Below are 18,911 nucleotides of genomic sequence, written 5' to 3'. Positions count from 1 at the left end.
TTCTCAATTTACATATTTCTAGGGACAATAAACAAGTTGCTATTTCAACTTGTATATTGTCTGAATTTGACTTGTTTGTTTAATGAACTCAAATTAGATTCTTTAATCAATATCATTAAATTTTGGCAAATTACATTTTATGCTTCGAGTGAGTAAGTAGAATTATCCTATCGGTCGTGAAACTTTTTACGGATTAATTTGACCTGAGACAACGGGTTAGACACCTGGGGAAAAAGGGTAAGGAAATCTCACTCTCAAAGTTTCCTTCATTGATAGGTTCTTTCCTTACATTTAAGTCAACACTTGGTTAGTTACGTACATTAACAAAATAATTCTCCGAATTATCTTTTCTCGATATTTCTATTTCACCATTCTACATATCTACCGCAAATTCTGTGTCAACCAAACAAGCATTGACCGGTATTACCAACCTATAAAACGAGTTTGCGGGTCCATACTTTTCAAATATATGCTCATTAGGCATTGGCCAAAACAAACGGCTAGAACCACGATTCCAGGCCACCCACTATGAGGACTTTCCAGCATCCCTCCTTTCATATTTGAATCCACCCAAAACAAACCATCTGACAAACGCCCAAACGAAACAGGCAAATCAAAGTAGAAGAACGAAAATAAAATATCTTCTCCCCACCTTTTTCCCCAAAAAAAAAAAAAATTAAAAAAAAAAAAAAATAGAACACGAGAGAAGCGAAACTGAGGAGAGAGAGATGGCTAAGCTCCCCATTCTCCTTTCTCTCTCCTAAACCCTAATTTCTCCCCCTTTCTCTCTCCTCTTCTTCTCGCCGATTCACTCTCTTTCGATTCCTTTCGCATTTCACCAACAACCCTAATTTTAAATCCCCTAATTTCTCAATTCTAGGGTTCCAATTTCTAGCTTTTCATCTGTTCATTCCACCAATTTCTGTTTGTATCACTAGCTATTTTTAATTTAACGTTTAATTAGGGTTAAGCTTGAAGAACTGCTGCTTGTAGATAACCTATTCTTCAAATAAACTGTGATTGATTGAGTAAGTGATTCAGTGAGTGATTGATTGTTGGTTTGATTGATTGATTGATTGAAGTTTGCGCGATAAAGTTTAGGGAGGAGAGAGAAAGAGATGTATAAGGATCGAGGATCGAAGGCGGAGATGGGTGCGGTGGATCGGAAAAGGATCAATGATGCGTTGGATAAACACTTGGAGAGATCGTCTCCTTCAACTTCGAAAGGATTGAATGGTAAAGATAAGGATAGATTGTCGGCACAGTCGATTATCAGTGCTACTGGTGGTGGTGGTAAACAGCCGTCTGATCAGAGAGATTCTCGCGCTGTTCCTCTCTCTAAGAATCGTTGCTCCGATGGTATGTTCAGCTTTCTCTCTCCTGGATTTCTAAATTTTTTGTTTTTGGAATGTTGTGTTTTGTGATTATTTTCAGCTGAATTTGTTGTTTTAGTGTGGTTTTTATTGGAAGAAATGGTGCATTTTGATGTGTTTTGAGGATTTTGATTGATGGTGTTTGGTGTTTTTGGTATATGGTGGTTATTTGAGTTGAATGAATCTACTTTGATCTTGTTTGCTAAGGCGGTTGAGTAGTTCGGGTTGCTTTTTGTTTCGAAAGGATTCGTTTTGATTGTTTTGAGTGACATGTTTCTATATTAGTATGTCCTGCATCGTATATATTCTCATAGATTTTATATTTACATGGAATGGGAGAAAAAAGTGTTTTTTTTTTTTCCTGTGTTTGATTATTGAATGACAGATGTTCAAACGAAGGGATAAAGTTGACTATTGTGTGCCTTGTCAAAGGGGGTTGAATATAATGAATTATGTGATGAATTAGATTGAGGGTGTTATTTGGTACAAGAAGGTGATAATGTGAACTCCTCCATAGTACTCAATGAATTAAAGGAGAGGACACAAAAATTATTAGGGTCTTTGGAAATATTTTGGATGATAAGTATAAAACAGCATTCCTGGCTTCTTCTTCAAAGGCGAGTTTTCGAGCCCAGGAAACGGAAAGGTTATTATGTGAGGCATGGGTTGATGGGAAGGGAGGAATAAGCACTGAGAAGCTGCATGAGGCAAAGGAAATAGAGTTTCGTGAGGAAGAGGATGAGGACTGATAACTTGCCTTTGAACAATAAATTCCCTATTAGTTTATTCATAAAATTTTATGCTGTCTTTGATACGGAGTATTGATTTTAGTCTTTTGACTTTTTCCCTAGATTATTTCACCTCCAATATTGGGACTGGAGAGATATGGTCTTGTATAGCTTTCCTAGACTATACTATTTAGCGTAATTAGATTTGTGTATTGGACTGAATGACTTATTTTGTAAGTACATATTCCAGAATCCAGATAAACTTATAAACCATTTTCAATTTAATGTATTGATAGTAGTAAACTGTAATCAATCTCAGAAAAAGATTGAAAGCTGCGATAAACCTATGTTGGGGTTTAATCACTATCTGAGCTTTTCTAGACTGTTTCACCTCCATTATATGGACTTGAAGGATATGGCCTTGTACAGGTGTGGATTTAGGGTTAAGACAGGCTATATTTATATATTTTTTTGATCTAACATTGAATTAGCTTCATATTTTATCAGGCTTATGAGAGTATTAGTTAGGGCCTTTGATTGGCCATGGAATTTGGATACATGATAGTTTGGACTAATGTTTGAGGTGGAAGGAATGAGCACTTCAATGCAGTAATTTACTAACTTGAGCTATCTTGTTTCTAGTAAAACTTTTCTGTACAACACTGTAATATTTATCGATGATGCGGGTCTCGTTAGCTGATTCATGCAGCTTCAGTTTATGTGCAAGTATTTTACAGGTGGATTGTTTTGTCATTTGTACTTGCAAAACTTATTGCTCATAATGATAAAGTGTGGTTAGTGGTTTTTCCTTTTCACTTTCGAAATAACGCTCCCTTATTTCAATAATTAATATTCACAAAATCTTTGGTTAAGATGTTCAGAAACAATCTTTCACCTTTTTTTTTTTTTTTTTTTTAAATATTGTTAAGGTTTGCTTAAATTTGTGGGGTGATTAATTCAACTATTTTAAAAGAGACTGTAAAAGAATGTCATACTAATTTTGAAGGGTAGAAACTACGTGACTACTATTTCCTTACTGAGGGAAGAATCTTAACAATATTGGAAGGTCTTTATATTTGCGTTAGTTTGATTTTGAATCAGGCTTTCAACTGTATTTTTTTCTCCATTTTCAACATCTCCTCCATTGACACAAATATGAAGTGATAATTTGACTATGGTAGAAACGCTAAATGCACAATTAACATTTTTTTGGCTGTTATTTTACCTTGTCTTTGTTTTCTGACTTCCCCTTTTATTTTTGGGTTTGCCCTCTTGATGTTTTTACCTCTTGACTTGCAGACGAATCTGAAACAGATAGTGAAGAGTCTGATGTTAGTGGGTCTGATGGCGATGACACTTCTTGGATCTCATGGTTTTGCAACTTGCGAGGCAATGAGTTTTTCTGTGAAGTTGATGATGATTACATCCAAGATGATTTTAACTTGTGTGGGTTAAGCAGTCAAGTTCCATACTATGACTATGCTCTAGATCTGATACTTGATGTGGAATCTTCACATGGTGAGCTCTAAGTTTTACGCTTACTTACCCCCCCCCCCCTCCTTCCCCTTGAGATGGTCAAGCTTATGATGTGTAATACTGAGCACCGAGTTCTTTTAAGGACTATAGGGCTTATGCTGAGTCTACATGCTTAGCCAGCAATAAATTAGTATTGCTTGTATATTTAACTTCAGACCTGTGAATTATACTAGTGCTCTTTATTAATTTGAGTGAGTGTTTGGTGATCCATATAGTTCAACGTAAGAAGCCTCTTCCAGTCTTCACTTTGTTTGCCCCATTTCCTGTTATCTTTTGCGTCAAGTGAAGAATATTTATCTTGCTCAATTGAGTTTTTCTCTCTTGACTAATGAACAAGCTTTTTATGCGCAAGCATTTATGGTATTTGGTACTGTACTGGAACTTTACTCTGTACATATTTGAAGGAATGAGCGAGCAATTGTCTTTTTTCTATTGACAAATTTTATGGGTGCAAGCATTCATTGTGAATGGTGTTGTAAGGGAATCTTACACTTTACTCCCTCCGTCTCTATTTGTTTGCTCCATTGGCAAAATATGCTTTATTAGGGCTTGAACCAAAATTTTGCAAGTAGATGGGTATCTTTGTCTTTTACACTTTTTTGAGTATGCCAATTGGGTAAATGGTAGGCACTTGTTACTATAAGGGCTTGAACCAAAATATTGCAAGTAGATAGGTATCTTTGTCTTTTACACTTTTTTGAGTATGCCAATTAGGTAAATGGTTGGCACTTCTTACTATATAAGGAGATGGGACAAACAAGTAGGGACAGAGGGAGTACATAACTACATACTAGCTATCAGCAAGCATTTGTTTCTGTCGTTGAACAACTTGTAACTGGGTTCTGTTGGTGGTCAATATAAATTTACTGAATTACTGCTATAATTGTTGTGTGTTGTTACAGTTTACAGATATAGTAATTGTGCTGTCTGAGTTTAATGTTTGTTCTTACAAGGAATATATGTTTTGTTGTACAGGTGATATGTTTACTGAAGAACAGAATGAATTGGTTGAATCTGCGGCAGAAATGCTATATGGTTTAATCCATGCTCGATACATATTGACAAGCAAAGGGATAACTGCAATGGTGAGAATTGTTTCCCAGTTACATCATGTCATACCTAGGATGCTATAATACTAACAGGGTGTTCTGTGGGCATACAGCTTGAGAAATACAAAAATTATGACTTTGGGAGATGTCCAAGGGTTTATTGCTGTGGACAACCTTGCCTTCCAGTTGGACAATCAGATCTTGCTCGATCAAGCACCGTAAAAATCTACTGTCCTAAATGTGAAGATATTTACTACCCTCGATCCAAGTATCAAGGCAGTATCCTTTACTTTATTGGGCATTCTTTGCTCTTGCTTGTTTGCTTTCATTTAGTAGTATTTAACTCGTATGTGCTTTCCTACCCTCTTTTTGGCTTTATCGTTGTTGGGTGTGGATGTGCATCTATTAATGCTGTTTTTGCGTGTAGAATTAATCAGCTACTTTGTCTCATCCTTCCCTTCACTGATTCCAAGTTATTGGTTCTTATTATTGCTCACTAGATTAAGCTGTTTAATCCTTGTTGGCATTGAAGTGGCATTAGGATATATACTTCGTATGTTTTAGCCTTTAGGTGTTGATGTGATTGTCTATGAAAATGAGATTGAATTGACTGTTGCATTATATTGCTCCTTTGCCATGGAAAATTGTGATCATTCTAGCTCATTGCTTCAACTTATTTTCTGAATTTTTTTTTCCAAATTGTTTTGCAATTCAAATGTGCCTCTGTAGTGATTTGAGTAACCTACAAATTATTTGCACATTAGTTTATCCTTCTATGTGTTTTCTTTAACGGGTTGTAGATGTTGATGGAGCATATTTTGGAACGACCTTTCCTCACCTCTTTTTGATGACATACCCACATCTTAAGCCTCAAAAACCTAGTCAGAGCTATACTCAAAGGGTGTTCGGTTTCAAGCTTCACAAGCCATGACAGTGGGAAGATTCTCCAGGCTAAGGCAAATTTGCAGCTCATGACCTCTGTATACCACGGGAGGATATGCTGCTGGATGTTGAATTTCAAGGAGATGCGAGATCAAAAACCTCTGAAGCTATTAGGAAATTGTTACTTCTGGGTTAAATGCTATATTTGCCGTAAATGTACCATCCCCCCAAAAAATAGCAGTTTAAATACTGCACTTAACCTGTCATTACTATTTACAATTTTAGCTGCCTATTGAAGAGCGTTTGTAAGCTTTGTACTGTTCTCCTGAAGTCTTCAAATTAATATTGTAGTGTTTTTTTTTTTTTTACCCTTGATTTTCTTAGTATGAAAGTCTGGCTCCCTCTAAGTTTCCCTTCCTGATAGTAAAAATTTTCGTGTATTTTATAATCTGTACTCTTGGTTCATCGTAATTCTTGCTTTTTTCGAGTAAAGGAATGCTCAATGTTTGGCTGAAATACAAGAATTTTTAACCATAGTATACTGCAGATTAGGCACCAGGACCGTTCAAGCATATGATTCTCAGTGTACTTCTATACAACTTTCTGAGTAGCTTTTTTTATGTTTGATGCATGTTTATATAGAGTAGCTTCTTGCTGAACAATGCATAGTAAAAACTGCTACTCGTAGACAACAATGGTGGATATCGAACTTGAAAAGAATCGAGGAGGGATGATGTTGAATTGGAAAAATAAAAAACTGAGGATGGGTGTTTAGTAAATTTGTCCTTATATTCTGATCTCTTATTTTAACAAGGAAAGATAATTTATATACGAAGTTTTATAGAAACTATTGCAACAATTCAGTTCCTGCAATTCATAAAGCTTTCCTTGTAAATTCCAGAATGACTAAGTGAGTTTTATGAATGTGTTCCACATGATATGTGCTCACTCAACTAATCTTTATATTCCAACTGTGTCACTTAATATTTCAATGACTAGTATTTGGTAGTTTTACATAATCATTTTTATTTTATTTTTTGATACCAGTTTTACATCATCATTGAGAATAGAGTTATTCACAAAGTAGAGCTAATTTAGTGGTTTGAGGAAATGAGAGTTATCAATCAATCAATCAATCAATATATATATTAAAACTCATGGCAAGACATGATGTTTTGCCATGTGACAACAATTTTGCCATTTGGCATATGATGTGTCGTCGCCAAATCATACCATAGCATTAATTATTGAAAAACTCTATGCATTAACTTTCATGTATTATTATTAAATTTAATTGATAAACTCTTCATATGCATGGCATGACAATTTCCCTTGAATTGGACTATAACTCCTTAATAATTACATAATAATAAAGTTTGTAAGAAATTAAACATTACTCCATTTTTATTTTGTGCATTAACTCATAAAATTGTAATCATAGAGTAAAAGATTTTTGTGCATTATGGAGTCGTATATATTTTGACATCAAATTTATAAAGATCTGATTTATAATATTTTTATGATTATTTTAATGTAAAAAAATTATTCTTATAATCAAACCAACTCATACAAGCAACAAACTACTTAAGCTATCATATTAAATAAAAAAAAAACCACCACTTAATCTCTCAATGACAAACAAGCCAAAATATATATAGATCGATTAAAGTAATAAATTTATAATGACCCGGGGCATCGCCCGGGCCAATAACTAGTTAGTAGGTAAAGCTCAAATTAGCAATGAAGCAATCAGCATATCAACTACACTAGTACACTACATATGATAGTACTGTATCAAACTATCAATAATCCTTTTCCGAATGTAAAATTTCTCTATAGTAATTTAATTTATTCGTTAAAGTAGAATGGAGCCAGATTATATCAAATAATGTGTAATAATATGATGCATACAATATTTGTATGTAGTTTTTTTTATTTAATCTTTATGTTTACCTTAACATACATAATCAGTTAAATATTCTGATTAATACATAGTACTCGATTTACCTTCGGCGAAAGTGACCTTTCTATAAGGACCAACACAATCATTTAGTTGCCTCACGTCACAATTAATTGACTAAAATAGTCCTTGGAATTTTTCAATTAAGAAGTTGCTATTGCAAAATCTCAAACATATGGCTCAAATCATACATTCTTGCATACGGAGATATAAAAACATACGAAGCATGGCGTAGGGGCCAACAAGGCAAAAGATAAGAGCAAAATGAAAACATCTAAATTGGCTTAATCCTATCCTATCCACTAGCCTTTTTCTTGACGTGGATATTATGAAATACGGAGTATGGAGGCTTTGCCTTTTTGCTTTCAATGTTCCTTTGAATTTTCTATTTTTACATTTTTTTTTTATTTTTGAAATTTTGGAGCAAATGAAAGAGAAATACTCTCATTATTCTGTTTTACTATATACTGTATTAATTTTACAGTCTCTTTTTGTTTGTCTCATACTCCGTACATATTTTACATCCTTTCACGTGAATACGTTTTTTCTTACCTACAATTTACAAAAACGGTTAAAAAATAGGATGATGTGAAAAATAGGATCAAGTAAAAAAGAACAAAGGAAGTATATATTTGTTTTTTTTTTTTTTTTAAGAAAAAAAAGTGAATTTTACTATACTAAAACCATTAAAAAAAAGGAACGGAAAGAGTTTCATAATTGGTCACCAACTTGCCAATTTAAAACACCGTATCACAATTTGCATCCTCAATCCTCATTAGTCATATCACAATTTGAATAATTTTTTTTGACAGGCACATTTTGAATAACATTGACGTAACTTTGTCAACTAATTGAGGTTATCAGCATATCACCTTGGTACTGAGTCTACTGACTAAATCAGTTGTACCAGATCAATGTGAACCAAAGTTCAATCCATCAACGTTGTTTGGGTTGGAGGGATTAGTTAAATGAATCATTCTTCTTCAAGCTTCTTTATGCATATCATATTTGTTACTCCAAAATTGTTTTAATAATATTTGTTACTCCAAAATTGTTTTAATAAAAAAAAAAATATATAATACATTTTGTTTAGCTATGATTATAGGATAAAATATTTGATGGTTGTGAATATAATATTTATATCAATTATTAGACCCTTAAAATATACTATCAACACTCTATTGGAGATTCTTCAAACATATAATACACTTATACACATCATACGTTAAATATCAATAATTGAACATATCCTAATCACAATTATCACATCATTTCTATTTGCCAACACATACAAATCTCATAAAACATCGACCCTTTTACTCTGTATAATTTATTAATTTTGTTTTTTATACCAAAACAAAATAAAATACGGAATAAGATTATGATTATAATAACCAAGATAAAATAAACTAAGATTAAATTAAAATATAGATATGATGTCTCCTTCAAATTAAGGACCCACTTGCATACCCATAAACTCAACCATCCCAATCCCATCACCTTTTCATATAAGAGAGTTGAGCAACTTGACTTTGCTTTGCAAAACCACCAACAGATAACTAAAATCCATCAACTAACCTAAAATCCAACAATTTCCCAACAAAAATCAATACTAATACCCACCATTCTCATTTTCCTTCAAATTCCCAAAAAATGAGCCAAAAAATCCCAAATTTGTGACTTGGATTGGATGATGAGCAAAACTTCCACTAGTTTACAATTAACCAATCAAAGAACACTAAAGAGCTCTTTAATGTATTCAATAACATTCCCAAAAGATTTGGCCTTTCATCTTTATCAAAGATTAAGCCATACAACCAACAAGATCCAAAGAACCCTAATTTTGTATCTTCTTATAATCCTACTTTCTCTCTCTTCTCTCTACATTCTCATCTCAAACTCAATCGATTTCATCTGGGTATTTGCTTTTTTTGCTGTTCTTGTTCTAGCTTTAGCTCTACCCCACATTCCACAACCCAGAATTTTCACCCCCCAATTTCAACTTTCTGTAAAAAATCAAACCCTAAATTCCTCAAATCCAGTTGTTTGGACAATTGGGTCAAACCCCAAATGGGAGAAAACCCTAAATTCAGGATTTAGTGTAAAGGGTTTTAGCAATGGAGATGTTTATGAGGGTGAATTTCATAAGGGTAAGTGTTCAGGAAGTGGGGTCTACCACTATTATTTGTGTGGGAAGTTTGAGGGTGATTGGGTAGATGGGAAGTATGATGGTTATGGAGTTGAAACTTGGGCAAAAGGGAGTAGATATAGGGGTCAATATAGGAATGGATTAAGGCATGGAATTGGAATTTATAGGTTTTTTACAGGGGATGTTTATCAAGGTGAATGGTCTAATGGTCAATCTCATGGTTGTGGGATTTACTCTTCTCAAGATGGTAGTAAGTATGTAGGTGAATTCAAGTGGGGTGTCAAGCATGGATTTGGTTATTATCAATATAGGTAATTTTTTGGTTGAATTTGAATTCAATTTTATTAATTATATTTTGATTGGTTTTAGAATTGTTATTATGTTGCTTAATGTTTTGTGTTTTTTTTTTTTTTTTTTTTTTTTTTGTGCAGTTTGAAGTTTCATGTGTTACATTGTTGCTTGTTGGTGTTTATGTCCATTATTAGCTTACTGTTATTTGGGTTTGGATTGGACTATAATAGAGTAAATCAATTAGCTTATCATATTCTTGCTTATTGTGAAGTAACATACATACATTGTGTTTTGGAAGACGGTCAATGTAGTAAGTTTATCGATTATTATACGTGTGAGGTCACGCACAGCCGTGTATCCAATGCATCCTGCCTTGCCATGGGTAGTGGTAGGAGCCTCTTTGAGGTGTTGAGGCTTGAGTGTATTGATGAGGTTAATGCACTTTTTATTTTATTTTTTTTTGAAAAGGAAGTGTTTGATGTTAATGCGCATTGTGTCGGGCGTTTGTAACATTGGGGCTGATTATTTGTTGAAATGAAGAATCAATATAAAACAAGTTTGTCTGATTTATGTTTTAACTACTTTCATTGTCTGGATGATTTGGTTGGTGAAGCAGATTTATAAATTTTAAGGGTAGTTGTTAGCAACTTCTCTGTTGCTTTATTTTCTGAATAAGCTACTAAATTCATAATCTATAATTTTTAAGTCAAGCTAGTTGTTGTATGAGACTTCTAAGAAAAGTGTTTCTTCTTTAGTAATCCTTTAACCACTTTTCTTTATTGGTCTTTAGCTAACTAGCAAGTGAAAGAATATTTCCTTGGTTAGGCTGGTTATGTGGTGTTGACAGTAGAAACATATCATGGGGTTGTTTTCATCGTGTTTTGATGTGGTTACAGAAAGATGATGTAGTAGACAATCTATACTAATATATTAAAAGGCATTTATAAAAACGTCTATGCGCCACGTAGCCTCTTCCAAATTACGCCACGTCACTTCACCAACAATTCATGACGCCACGTCACTTCACAAACATTTGACGGTGCCATGTCACCTACCCAACATCTCCACATACTACACCATCACTAAATAAAAAAAAATAATGATAAGAGGATTTGAACACCAAACCACTTACAACAAAATTGACTCTTTAGCCATCTAAGCTAATTATTAAACACGTTATAATTATGAAAAAGAAATATATATAACTTAAAACCATGTGGTGTAATTATTACAAAAAAAACAAATATTTATTTCCTACTTCACTCTTTATTCCCTACTTCGTACTCCGCATATTAAAAAGCGTTCCTAAACCTCTTATTACACATACTACTATTTAACCATCTAAGCCAATATCAACTATGTTATTTGTATAGAAAAAAATTCATATAAGTGCAAACCACAAGGTTCAATTATAAAATAAAAAAACTATATTTAAAGAATAACTCAATTTTGGTTTGACAATAACAATTGCAGTTTTGAAAAGACTTCTAAAAAATTTATTGATTGTACGTCTACAACAGTAGCAACTCGGGGCAACGCCCGGGGTCACTCACTAGTTGAGACATTGAAACTTGTATGTTATGCTACATTCAACTCACTGAATGATTTCTATGTGTACTACCTGTTTGTAAATAATGATACACTATTCACTATTGTTCTAAAAAAAAGTGTTTTTTTAGCATGGTAATCTCCTTGAATTTGGTATATTGTTATCTGTCAGAAAAGATATCATTGTACAAACCTCAGATGCTGTTAACTTCAATGATTTAGTTTTAGTGTTGCTTTCTAATCCCAGCAAAAGGCTAAGCTCATGATACCCGTACTCATTTTGCAGAAACGGAGATTTGTATGCTGGTGAATACTTTGCTGACAAGATGCATGGTTTTGGAGTTTACAAATTTGGCAATGGACACCAATATGAGGGGTCCTGGCATGAGGGCAGAAGGCATGGGCTAGGTGTTTACACTTTCAGAAAATGGGAAGCTCAATCCGGTTACTGGCAAAATGGGCTTCTTGTCAAGGCTAGCAGTCAAACTCAACTGCCTGACTCAGCTTACCCTTGCAAAGTTTCTATTGCTATCCAGGTAAAGGACGCTCTACTTCACCAGTATATGAAAATATTGTTGTTTTTCTAAGTCTTGGTGTCTATTGTTGAGCACCGACAAGTGCTACTGCAGTCTAATTATACTCCCTTCGTCTAGGGTCACATATACTTAATTAGTATGTCCGAGAGTAATGAATGGTATGTGATTGACTTTCCCACTAATAAAGATTGATTAATTAGAAGAGAACTACAAAAATAACTACTTGTATAATATAAGGTTTTTAGTAATACTGGGACATATTCTTAATATGAGATTGTGGCTTTGATTGATTGATTGATTCTTAATATGAGGAGATGAAACTTAGAAAAATGTAATTATCAGTATCTGAATTTTCTGCACTTATTCTGTATGCAGAAAGCAAGGCAAGCATCTGAGAGAGCATACAAGGTGAAATTAGTAGATAACAGGGTGAACAAAGTTGTAGCAGCTGCTAATAGAGCAGCTAATGCAGCGCGAGTGGCTGCTGTGAAAGCTGTTCAAACAAGGATGCATAAAGGATTCGACAGTAAAACATCACTTCAATGTGTCTGATTTAAACCCTCATCAAAACACGACAAACCAGCACTTGAAATATCTGGAGGATCAGAACTCAATTCCAAAATTGATATCCTTGCTTATCAAATGCTGTTTGATTTTCATACTTCGTCTCCCTACTAGAAAAGAGAATGAGAAATGCTTTTTACTACAATCAGTAAAAGCAGATGTAGATGATCGAAAAGGTCAAATCTCAATCTTCGTAGCTTGTAAACCAAAATGTACATAGCTGAATGTTAGTGATGTTCTGGAAATGGCACCGAAGGTGCTGAAGGCTAGGCCATCATTTTTGTAGTAGTTGTAGCTTTTACTTGATAGTTGGGGTATGATCATTGTTCAGGAACAGCAGCTATATATCATTTATCCATATAGCCTGCTTCAACATGTAAAAAATTTGCCTGGCTATTCAATCTATTCCAGCATCAAGTTTTGTTTACGTCTGATTTAGCATAAAAAAATACTTCATAGCATATTTGCTTTACTTGTATATTCATTCTCTAGTCTATTACAGGTAAAATCAAGGCTTTCAATCAAATTATCAACTTTTAGCTGGTAAATAATGTATTATCATTAAGACAGACTACTGTTGAGGATTGATCCTTCACAATAGGCCTTTTATTGACCTGAGCCTCTTTTCAGTCAATCAAAACCTTGATCCCATAAGTGGGATCGGCTACAGAGAAAGATCATTAAAAGAGGCTCAGGTTAATGAAAAATATTAGTATAAACCATTGTTATGCAAATTAAACCCAAAATATTCAGATATGAGATATATCCTGAACAAGAGCCTTATGCTGATACAATGTTACCCCAAAACATCCTTTTTATCCCTTAAATGTGGTTAAATGATTGCTAAAAAGTGCCATCCCAAGAGGGACAGTCTTCGTATACGTGCTTATATCTAAAGCAGAAACAAGATTACCTCTCTTCTGAATTCATGGCCTGCTTAGTAGAATATTATGTATGTAACAGGTATCTAATAACAGTTGCAACTTTGTGGATTTGCAGAGACTTGCTGTTAGAGAGTCCAGATTACATCATTTGGGACCAAAAAATTGCACACTTACAGTTGTTCAGGCTCCGTTTTGGAAACCCAGGCATTGGACAAAAGACAATCAAACACCAAAGTACCTGGAATGGCTAGAAGGCTGAACAGTCAGAATCCTATATTATCTAAGTGGCTAACTACCACCTGAACCATGCTACAAGTTCAGGAGTCCATAGTAAAGCTTTCGATCAGATTATCAGCTTTTGGCTGGTATATAACTTTCGCAAACATGGGCTTGGTCTTTTCATGAAGAGTCATTTCTTCCAGCACACGGTCTTCTGACATCCTCGACCTTGTATTCTTTTTCTCCACACTTTCCTCTGAAGAAAACATTAGCTCTGATAAACGCTCCTTTGTTGCCTGCCGCTGATACTTATCTTCTTCCTGAGTCTCTGAGGTGATCAAGTGATAAACAAATACATCTTTTTCTTGGCCAAGCCTATAAGCTCTGCTTATTGCTTGCCTTTCCACAGAGGGATTCCAGACAACATCAAGTAAAACTACCCTCGAGGCACCCACAAGATGTATCCCTTCACCACATGCCTTTATTGAAGCCAGAAGAACCCGAGCTTCACTTCCAGGATCATTAAAAACCCGTATCATGGATTGTCTCTCCTTCATGTCTTGCTTCCCATGCATATAAAGCAGTTCACTACCCATGTTCCAACCAAAAGCAGCTTTTAGCAAATCTGCTATGAAGTCCAAGGGAGGTATATACTGGCCAAATACAAGCACTCTCTCTCCCTTGCTCAGCTTGATGAGCTCAACAAGGAACCGGGTTTTTACCCCAGCATCTAGGTCTGTTTTGTGCTTCTTTAAAAGATCCATGAGTGCATCATCGACAAAATTAGGTGTCTTGACATTCTCATCACAAAAAATTGAAGGGTGAACGGAAGTTATAGAGACTAAATTATCATATAAAAATCTGTTTAATCTCTTCCCGGCCAAGTGTTGAAAACACTTCTTCTGAAGATTAGACGGTTTTAGCATGATCAGTGAATGGAATAGCCCCTTGAGTCTCTCTCTTAAAATCTCCCCCTTGTGGACATGCACAAAGGGTTTAATCCTTTTCTTCAAATCTTCGATTCTTCTATCATCTTGTTCATAATATGCTGATAGAATCGGAGTTCCAATCTCTTCTCTGACCAAGGCAATAGTATTATGAAGTTCCTCAAAGTTGTTTTGAAACGGGGTTCCAGATAAGATCACCCGTCTCTTTGTGGATACCTGAGACAGTACATTCCATATGTTACTTTTCTCATTCCTAGGAATATGCCCTTCATCCAGCACTAAAATACCAGGTTTTGTAAGAAGAATTTCCCTAACCTTCTTATTAGTGCCCTCCGCACCAGCAAGTTTTCCAAAGAGTGTGTAGCTAACACCCAGAACTCCCTTCCCTAAGGCCCAAGTTGACAGCTTAATAAATCGAATTGTCTTGTCGTTTTTTATATCCCTGGCGTAAGTGAGGATTTCAGGGTCTTCTTTCCCAGACAACTCATTCTCATTTAAGTTGAAAAAGGGAATATCAACTTTCCATCTAGCAAACTCTTCTTCCCAAGCTCGGAGCATGACACTAGGCACAATGATAAGAGGGTTTGCCATTTGGTATTGCTTCATGAAAGATTGAACGAAAACAACAGCTAGACGGGTCTTTCCAGTCCCAGGAGCATGGCATATGATACACCCACCCAAACCAGATGCAGCAGTAGGCTCGACAAGTTCATCAATCTTTATCCCTCCAGCAATGTTCTTCCAGATGAACTCAAACCCATCGCGCTGGTGAGGGTACAAACTCCTCTTAACCCCAGGGACGAGGTCCCACACTGTGCCTTGAATGTCATCAGAGGGGCTAAAATGATCACCTTGAGGATCATAGCTAGAGTCATGAAACTGAAACCCATCACAGGCCATGCTATTACCATACATGAACCGTCCATAGTCTCTCCTGTTCCCCCTTCCAAATGGATCCTTGTTCTTCACATACAAAACCAAAATATTCGCCATCATAAACATAATTGTAAGAATTGTAAGAGAACTGATTGATTATACAATACTGTACAATATCAACAGCAATCTAATAATAAGAGCTTGAATATATGCCAAACTTACAAAATCTGGCATAACATGTTTTATCTCCAAGTGTACATACGAGCAGAATTTGCAAATCAATCCAATTTCATCATCGTGGATGAGATAATGCTTCCCTTTAGCGCAAAGCTCCTCTTGCGAAATGGCATCATCAGAAGGAACATCTTCATTGTCACCATCATTGTTATACTGCAGGACAGGTTGTGGACTTTGTGTTTAAGACATGAAGAAATACACTTATATGCAGTGTAAATGGAAGCAGTTATTGCCAAATTGGCTTAAAGCTTGATAATAGTTGAAAAAAGAAAATTAAGCACACACAAGATGCTTAACCAATTTGTATGACCAACAGAAAGTTCTGATAATATTCAAGCTTAGCCACATTTCTCAATTATAACATGAAAACCGCCTCATTTTCCTTTCCACCTGGATCCCTCAAGATAATGTCCAACCTTTTGGACATGGTAAGCTCACCTCATACAAAATGAGGAAGACGAAAGGGAAAAGGAAAAAAGCCTAGCTCCTTTATGCATACAATAGCTACAACTCTACAAGTATACAGCAATGATAGGGCAGCTAAAACTTTACCTTCTGCAATCCAAATACAAACTACTAAGTGAATCTGATACAACATATAGCAATACAGCAGAACAAAATGCTCAACCGCTTTACCACAGCACTAAGAGCTCTTAAAATTCACAGAAAAACTTTAAGCATGAAAAACCAAGTGCTCCAATACACCTTTGCAAAAGCACCACATTTGAGCAACAAAGCTATATTCCCATCAAACACAATCCTTTGCAGCACTAAACCATATTTCCACAACCAATCGAAAATCACATTTAAAAAGACAAACAGACATCCTAGTTCATCAAAGCAACAAACCCACCACCATTCAAAATCCTACAGCAGCCATAACATGTTAAGAATAAGAAAATACAAGCACACAAGATAAAGTGATAAACAACCAAATTCATGCTAAAGCTGTGTCCAAGCAAGAAGATCAGACTCTAATCCTAACCTAATTAAGAGCTAGGTACGAATCCAATACTATTCATCTCATAAAATGCAGTTTTAAATTTGATCATTTCTGAACTCTAGAAATGGCTAAATATCAAATTAAAGGCATAAATTACATAAATAAATAAAGATAAATAATCAAAAGTCCTTACCACAGTAGGTTTATCAGCGCCAATATTGCAAGCTCGAAGAGCAAAATCAAGATCATTGAACAAATTTTCAACTTGTAGCTCATCTTCTGATTTTTCATGCACAACCAACTTCTCAACACCAAATTTGAACTTCAATGGAAGATAAAAATCACTTGTATCAGCCAAATTCTCATCTATTCCTTTATCTCTACCCTCTAAAATTGAATTTAAGATACTAATCTGAAGCTCATTATCTTTAGTAGACTTCTTAAATTTATTCTTAATAGATGGAGATTCCAACTCATTCTTGTTCATTGGTTGATATTCAACCTCGGCCGTGTTCTTTCCCTTTTTGTTCATTGGTGGAGATTCAGCCTCAGCCTCAGCCTCGGCCTCGGCCGTGTTGTTGTTCTTCCGGGGCCTCCCTCTTTTCCTCTTTTCACCACTCAATTGACCCATCATCTTCCCAACTTCCGCTTCCTCCTTTTCAATTGACACACTCTTTTTTAACTCACTATCACAATTTCTATCTCCTCTTTTGTTATCATCATCATCATCATCATTATAACTCAATTCATCAACCCCATCATCATCATCAAATTCATCATCATAATAATGAAGAAGAACATCATCATTTTCATCAACTTCTATAACAGAACACTCTGAGCTTGAATACTCATCTGAAGAACTAGAAGATTCATCTTCCTTCCCCACAAAATCTTTGTCCAATTCAACATCATCTTCTTCACTTGATAAACCCTTAAAATCATATATCACATCATCATCCCCACCATCATCATCATCTTTTTCCTTAACTTCATCTCCCTTCATTTCACCATCACCATTACCATCATCATTAACATCATCATCACTAATTTCCACAGCTAAAGGATGACATCCATCATCATGCACATCCTCACTATCATCATCATCTTCTTCATCTAAGTGATCCAACCCAAGAGGATTCCATCTTTCTCCCAAAAATTGCAAAGAATCATCACTTTCACCATCATTCACATCATCCATCATCATAATACCTTTTCCATGATCATCATCATCATCAAAGACTTCTTTTTTAACAAACCCCAAATCCGGAATTTGTGAATTCTCCTCAGATTCATTAAATTTATGAACCCCTTTTAAAAATTCATCTTCATCAATCACCATGGCTTCACTACCCTCCATCAAATTTTCATCTTTATTTCCAATTTTACCCTCAAAAATCCCATCTTTTTTCTTCTTCCACTCTCTTTTAGCTGCCAAGCGAGCCCTTTTATTTTGCTCAATTAACAATTTTGCTCTTTGACTCCTTGTTCTCTTCCCTACTGGTAAATTCTCCATTTTTAATTTCTTGGAAAAATGGAAAGTTTCTAGAAACAAAGGAATACAATTATACTTATAAGAATTGCAAGAACCAAAAAAAAAAGGTGATGAAAATTGAGGAGAGAGAGAGAAATAAATGCAGGTAGGTGAGTTCAGAGAGAAGGATGTGATGTAGCAATGAGATGATAGTTTTTTGCCAGAAGTAGTAAGAATTCGCGCCAATTATGCATGCAAAAGTCCGCCATATTTCAAGGAGTATTTTTTTATTTTATACAGTACATAATTTTTCTTTGGTTTTTTTAATTTTTTGCTTTTCTACTTACAACTTTACAAATTACTCTGTACAAATTTTTTTTTTTTTTTGAGGTAAACAGAGCAATATATTGATTAACCAATGTCGAATTCGGCCAAACCTTGAGGAAAAGAACCCATAGAGACTCGTTCGTTACAATCATTAGTATCCCGCCTTACTACATTGTGAGCTACTCCATTTCCGTACAATACTTCATATTTTATGATGGTTAATGTAGTACAAGTATTATTTTAATCATTAATAAATGGATCAATTATCAAATGTAAAAATTATAAAAATTTAATATTATCATTGTATAATACGAAGTAAGATTTTGTATGTTCATTTTTTATTAACCATAAATCATCACAATTAATCAAAATAGAATAGATAAAAAATAAT

General features: G+C 34.8%; 3 protein-coding genes across 3 annotated transcripts; 2 read left to right on the top strand and 1 right to left on the bottom strand.

Annotated features, from left to right (window-relative positions):
- The first annotated feature begins 674 nt into the window (after positions 1-674).
- Positions 675-6,104, top strand: LOC145597410 (casein kinase II subunit beta-1-like). Its single transcript, XM_081653567.1, has 5 exons — positions 675-1,359; positions 3,401-3,619; positions 4,613-4,722; positions 4,800-4,965; positions 5,487-6,104. The coding sequence occupies exons 1-5, from the start codon at positions 1,119-1,121 to the stop codon at positions 5,615-5,617; spliced, it is 867 nt and encodes a 288-aa protein (XP_081509693.1). The 5' UTR covers positions 675-1,118; the 3' UTR covers positions 5,618-6,104.
- Positions 6,105-9,086: 2,982 nt separating this feature from the next.
- Positions 9,087-13,043, top strand: LOC145597856 (uncharacterized). The gene is made up of 3 exons (XM_081654110.1): positions 9,087-9,988; positions 11,803-12,052; positions 12,428-13,043. Exons 1-3 carry the CDS (start codon positions 9,219-9,221, stop codon positions 12,602-12,604), a joined length of 1,197 nt encoding a protein of 398 aa, XP_081510236.1. The 5' UTR covers positions 9,087-9,218; the 3' UTR covers positions 12,605-13,043.
- A 562-nt stretch (positions 13,044-13,605) lies between these two features.
- LOC145599178 (SNF2 domain-containing protein CLASSY 4-like) lies at positions 13,606-18,387 on the bottom strand. The gene is made up of 4 exons (XM_081655586.1): positions 17,522-18,387; positions 16,916-17,377; positions 15,765-15,932; positions 13,606-15,629 (listed from the first exon to the last, which is right to left on the bottom strand). Exons 1-4 carry the CDS (start codon positions 18,233-18,235, stop codon positions 13,818-13,820), a joined length of 3,156 nt encoding a protein of 1,051 aa, XP_081511712.1. The 5' UTR covers positions 18,236-18,387; the 3' UTR covers positions 13,606-13,817.
- Positions 18,388-18,911: the final 524 nt, after the last annotated feature.

The sequence above is a fragment of the Chenopodium album genome, chromosome 20, assembly GCF_948465745.1.
Source record: "Chenopodium album chromosome 20, dcCheAlbu1.1, whole genome shotgun sequence".
Lineage (NCBI taxonomy): Eukaryota > Viridiplantae > Streptophyta > Magnoliopsida > Caryophyllales > Amaranthaceae > Chenopodium > Chenopodium album.
Note: the sequence above shows the minus strand (reverse complement) of the source record. Positions and strands in the feature narration are given on the sequence as shown.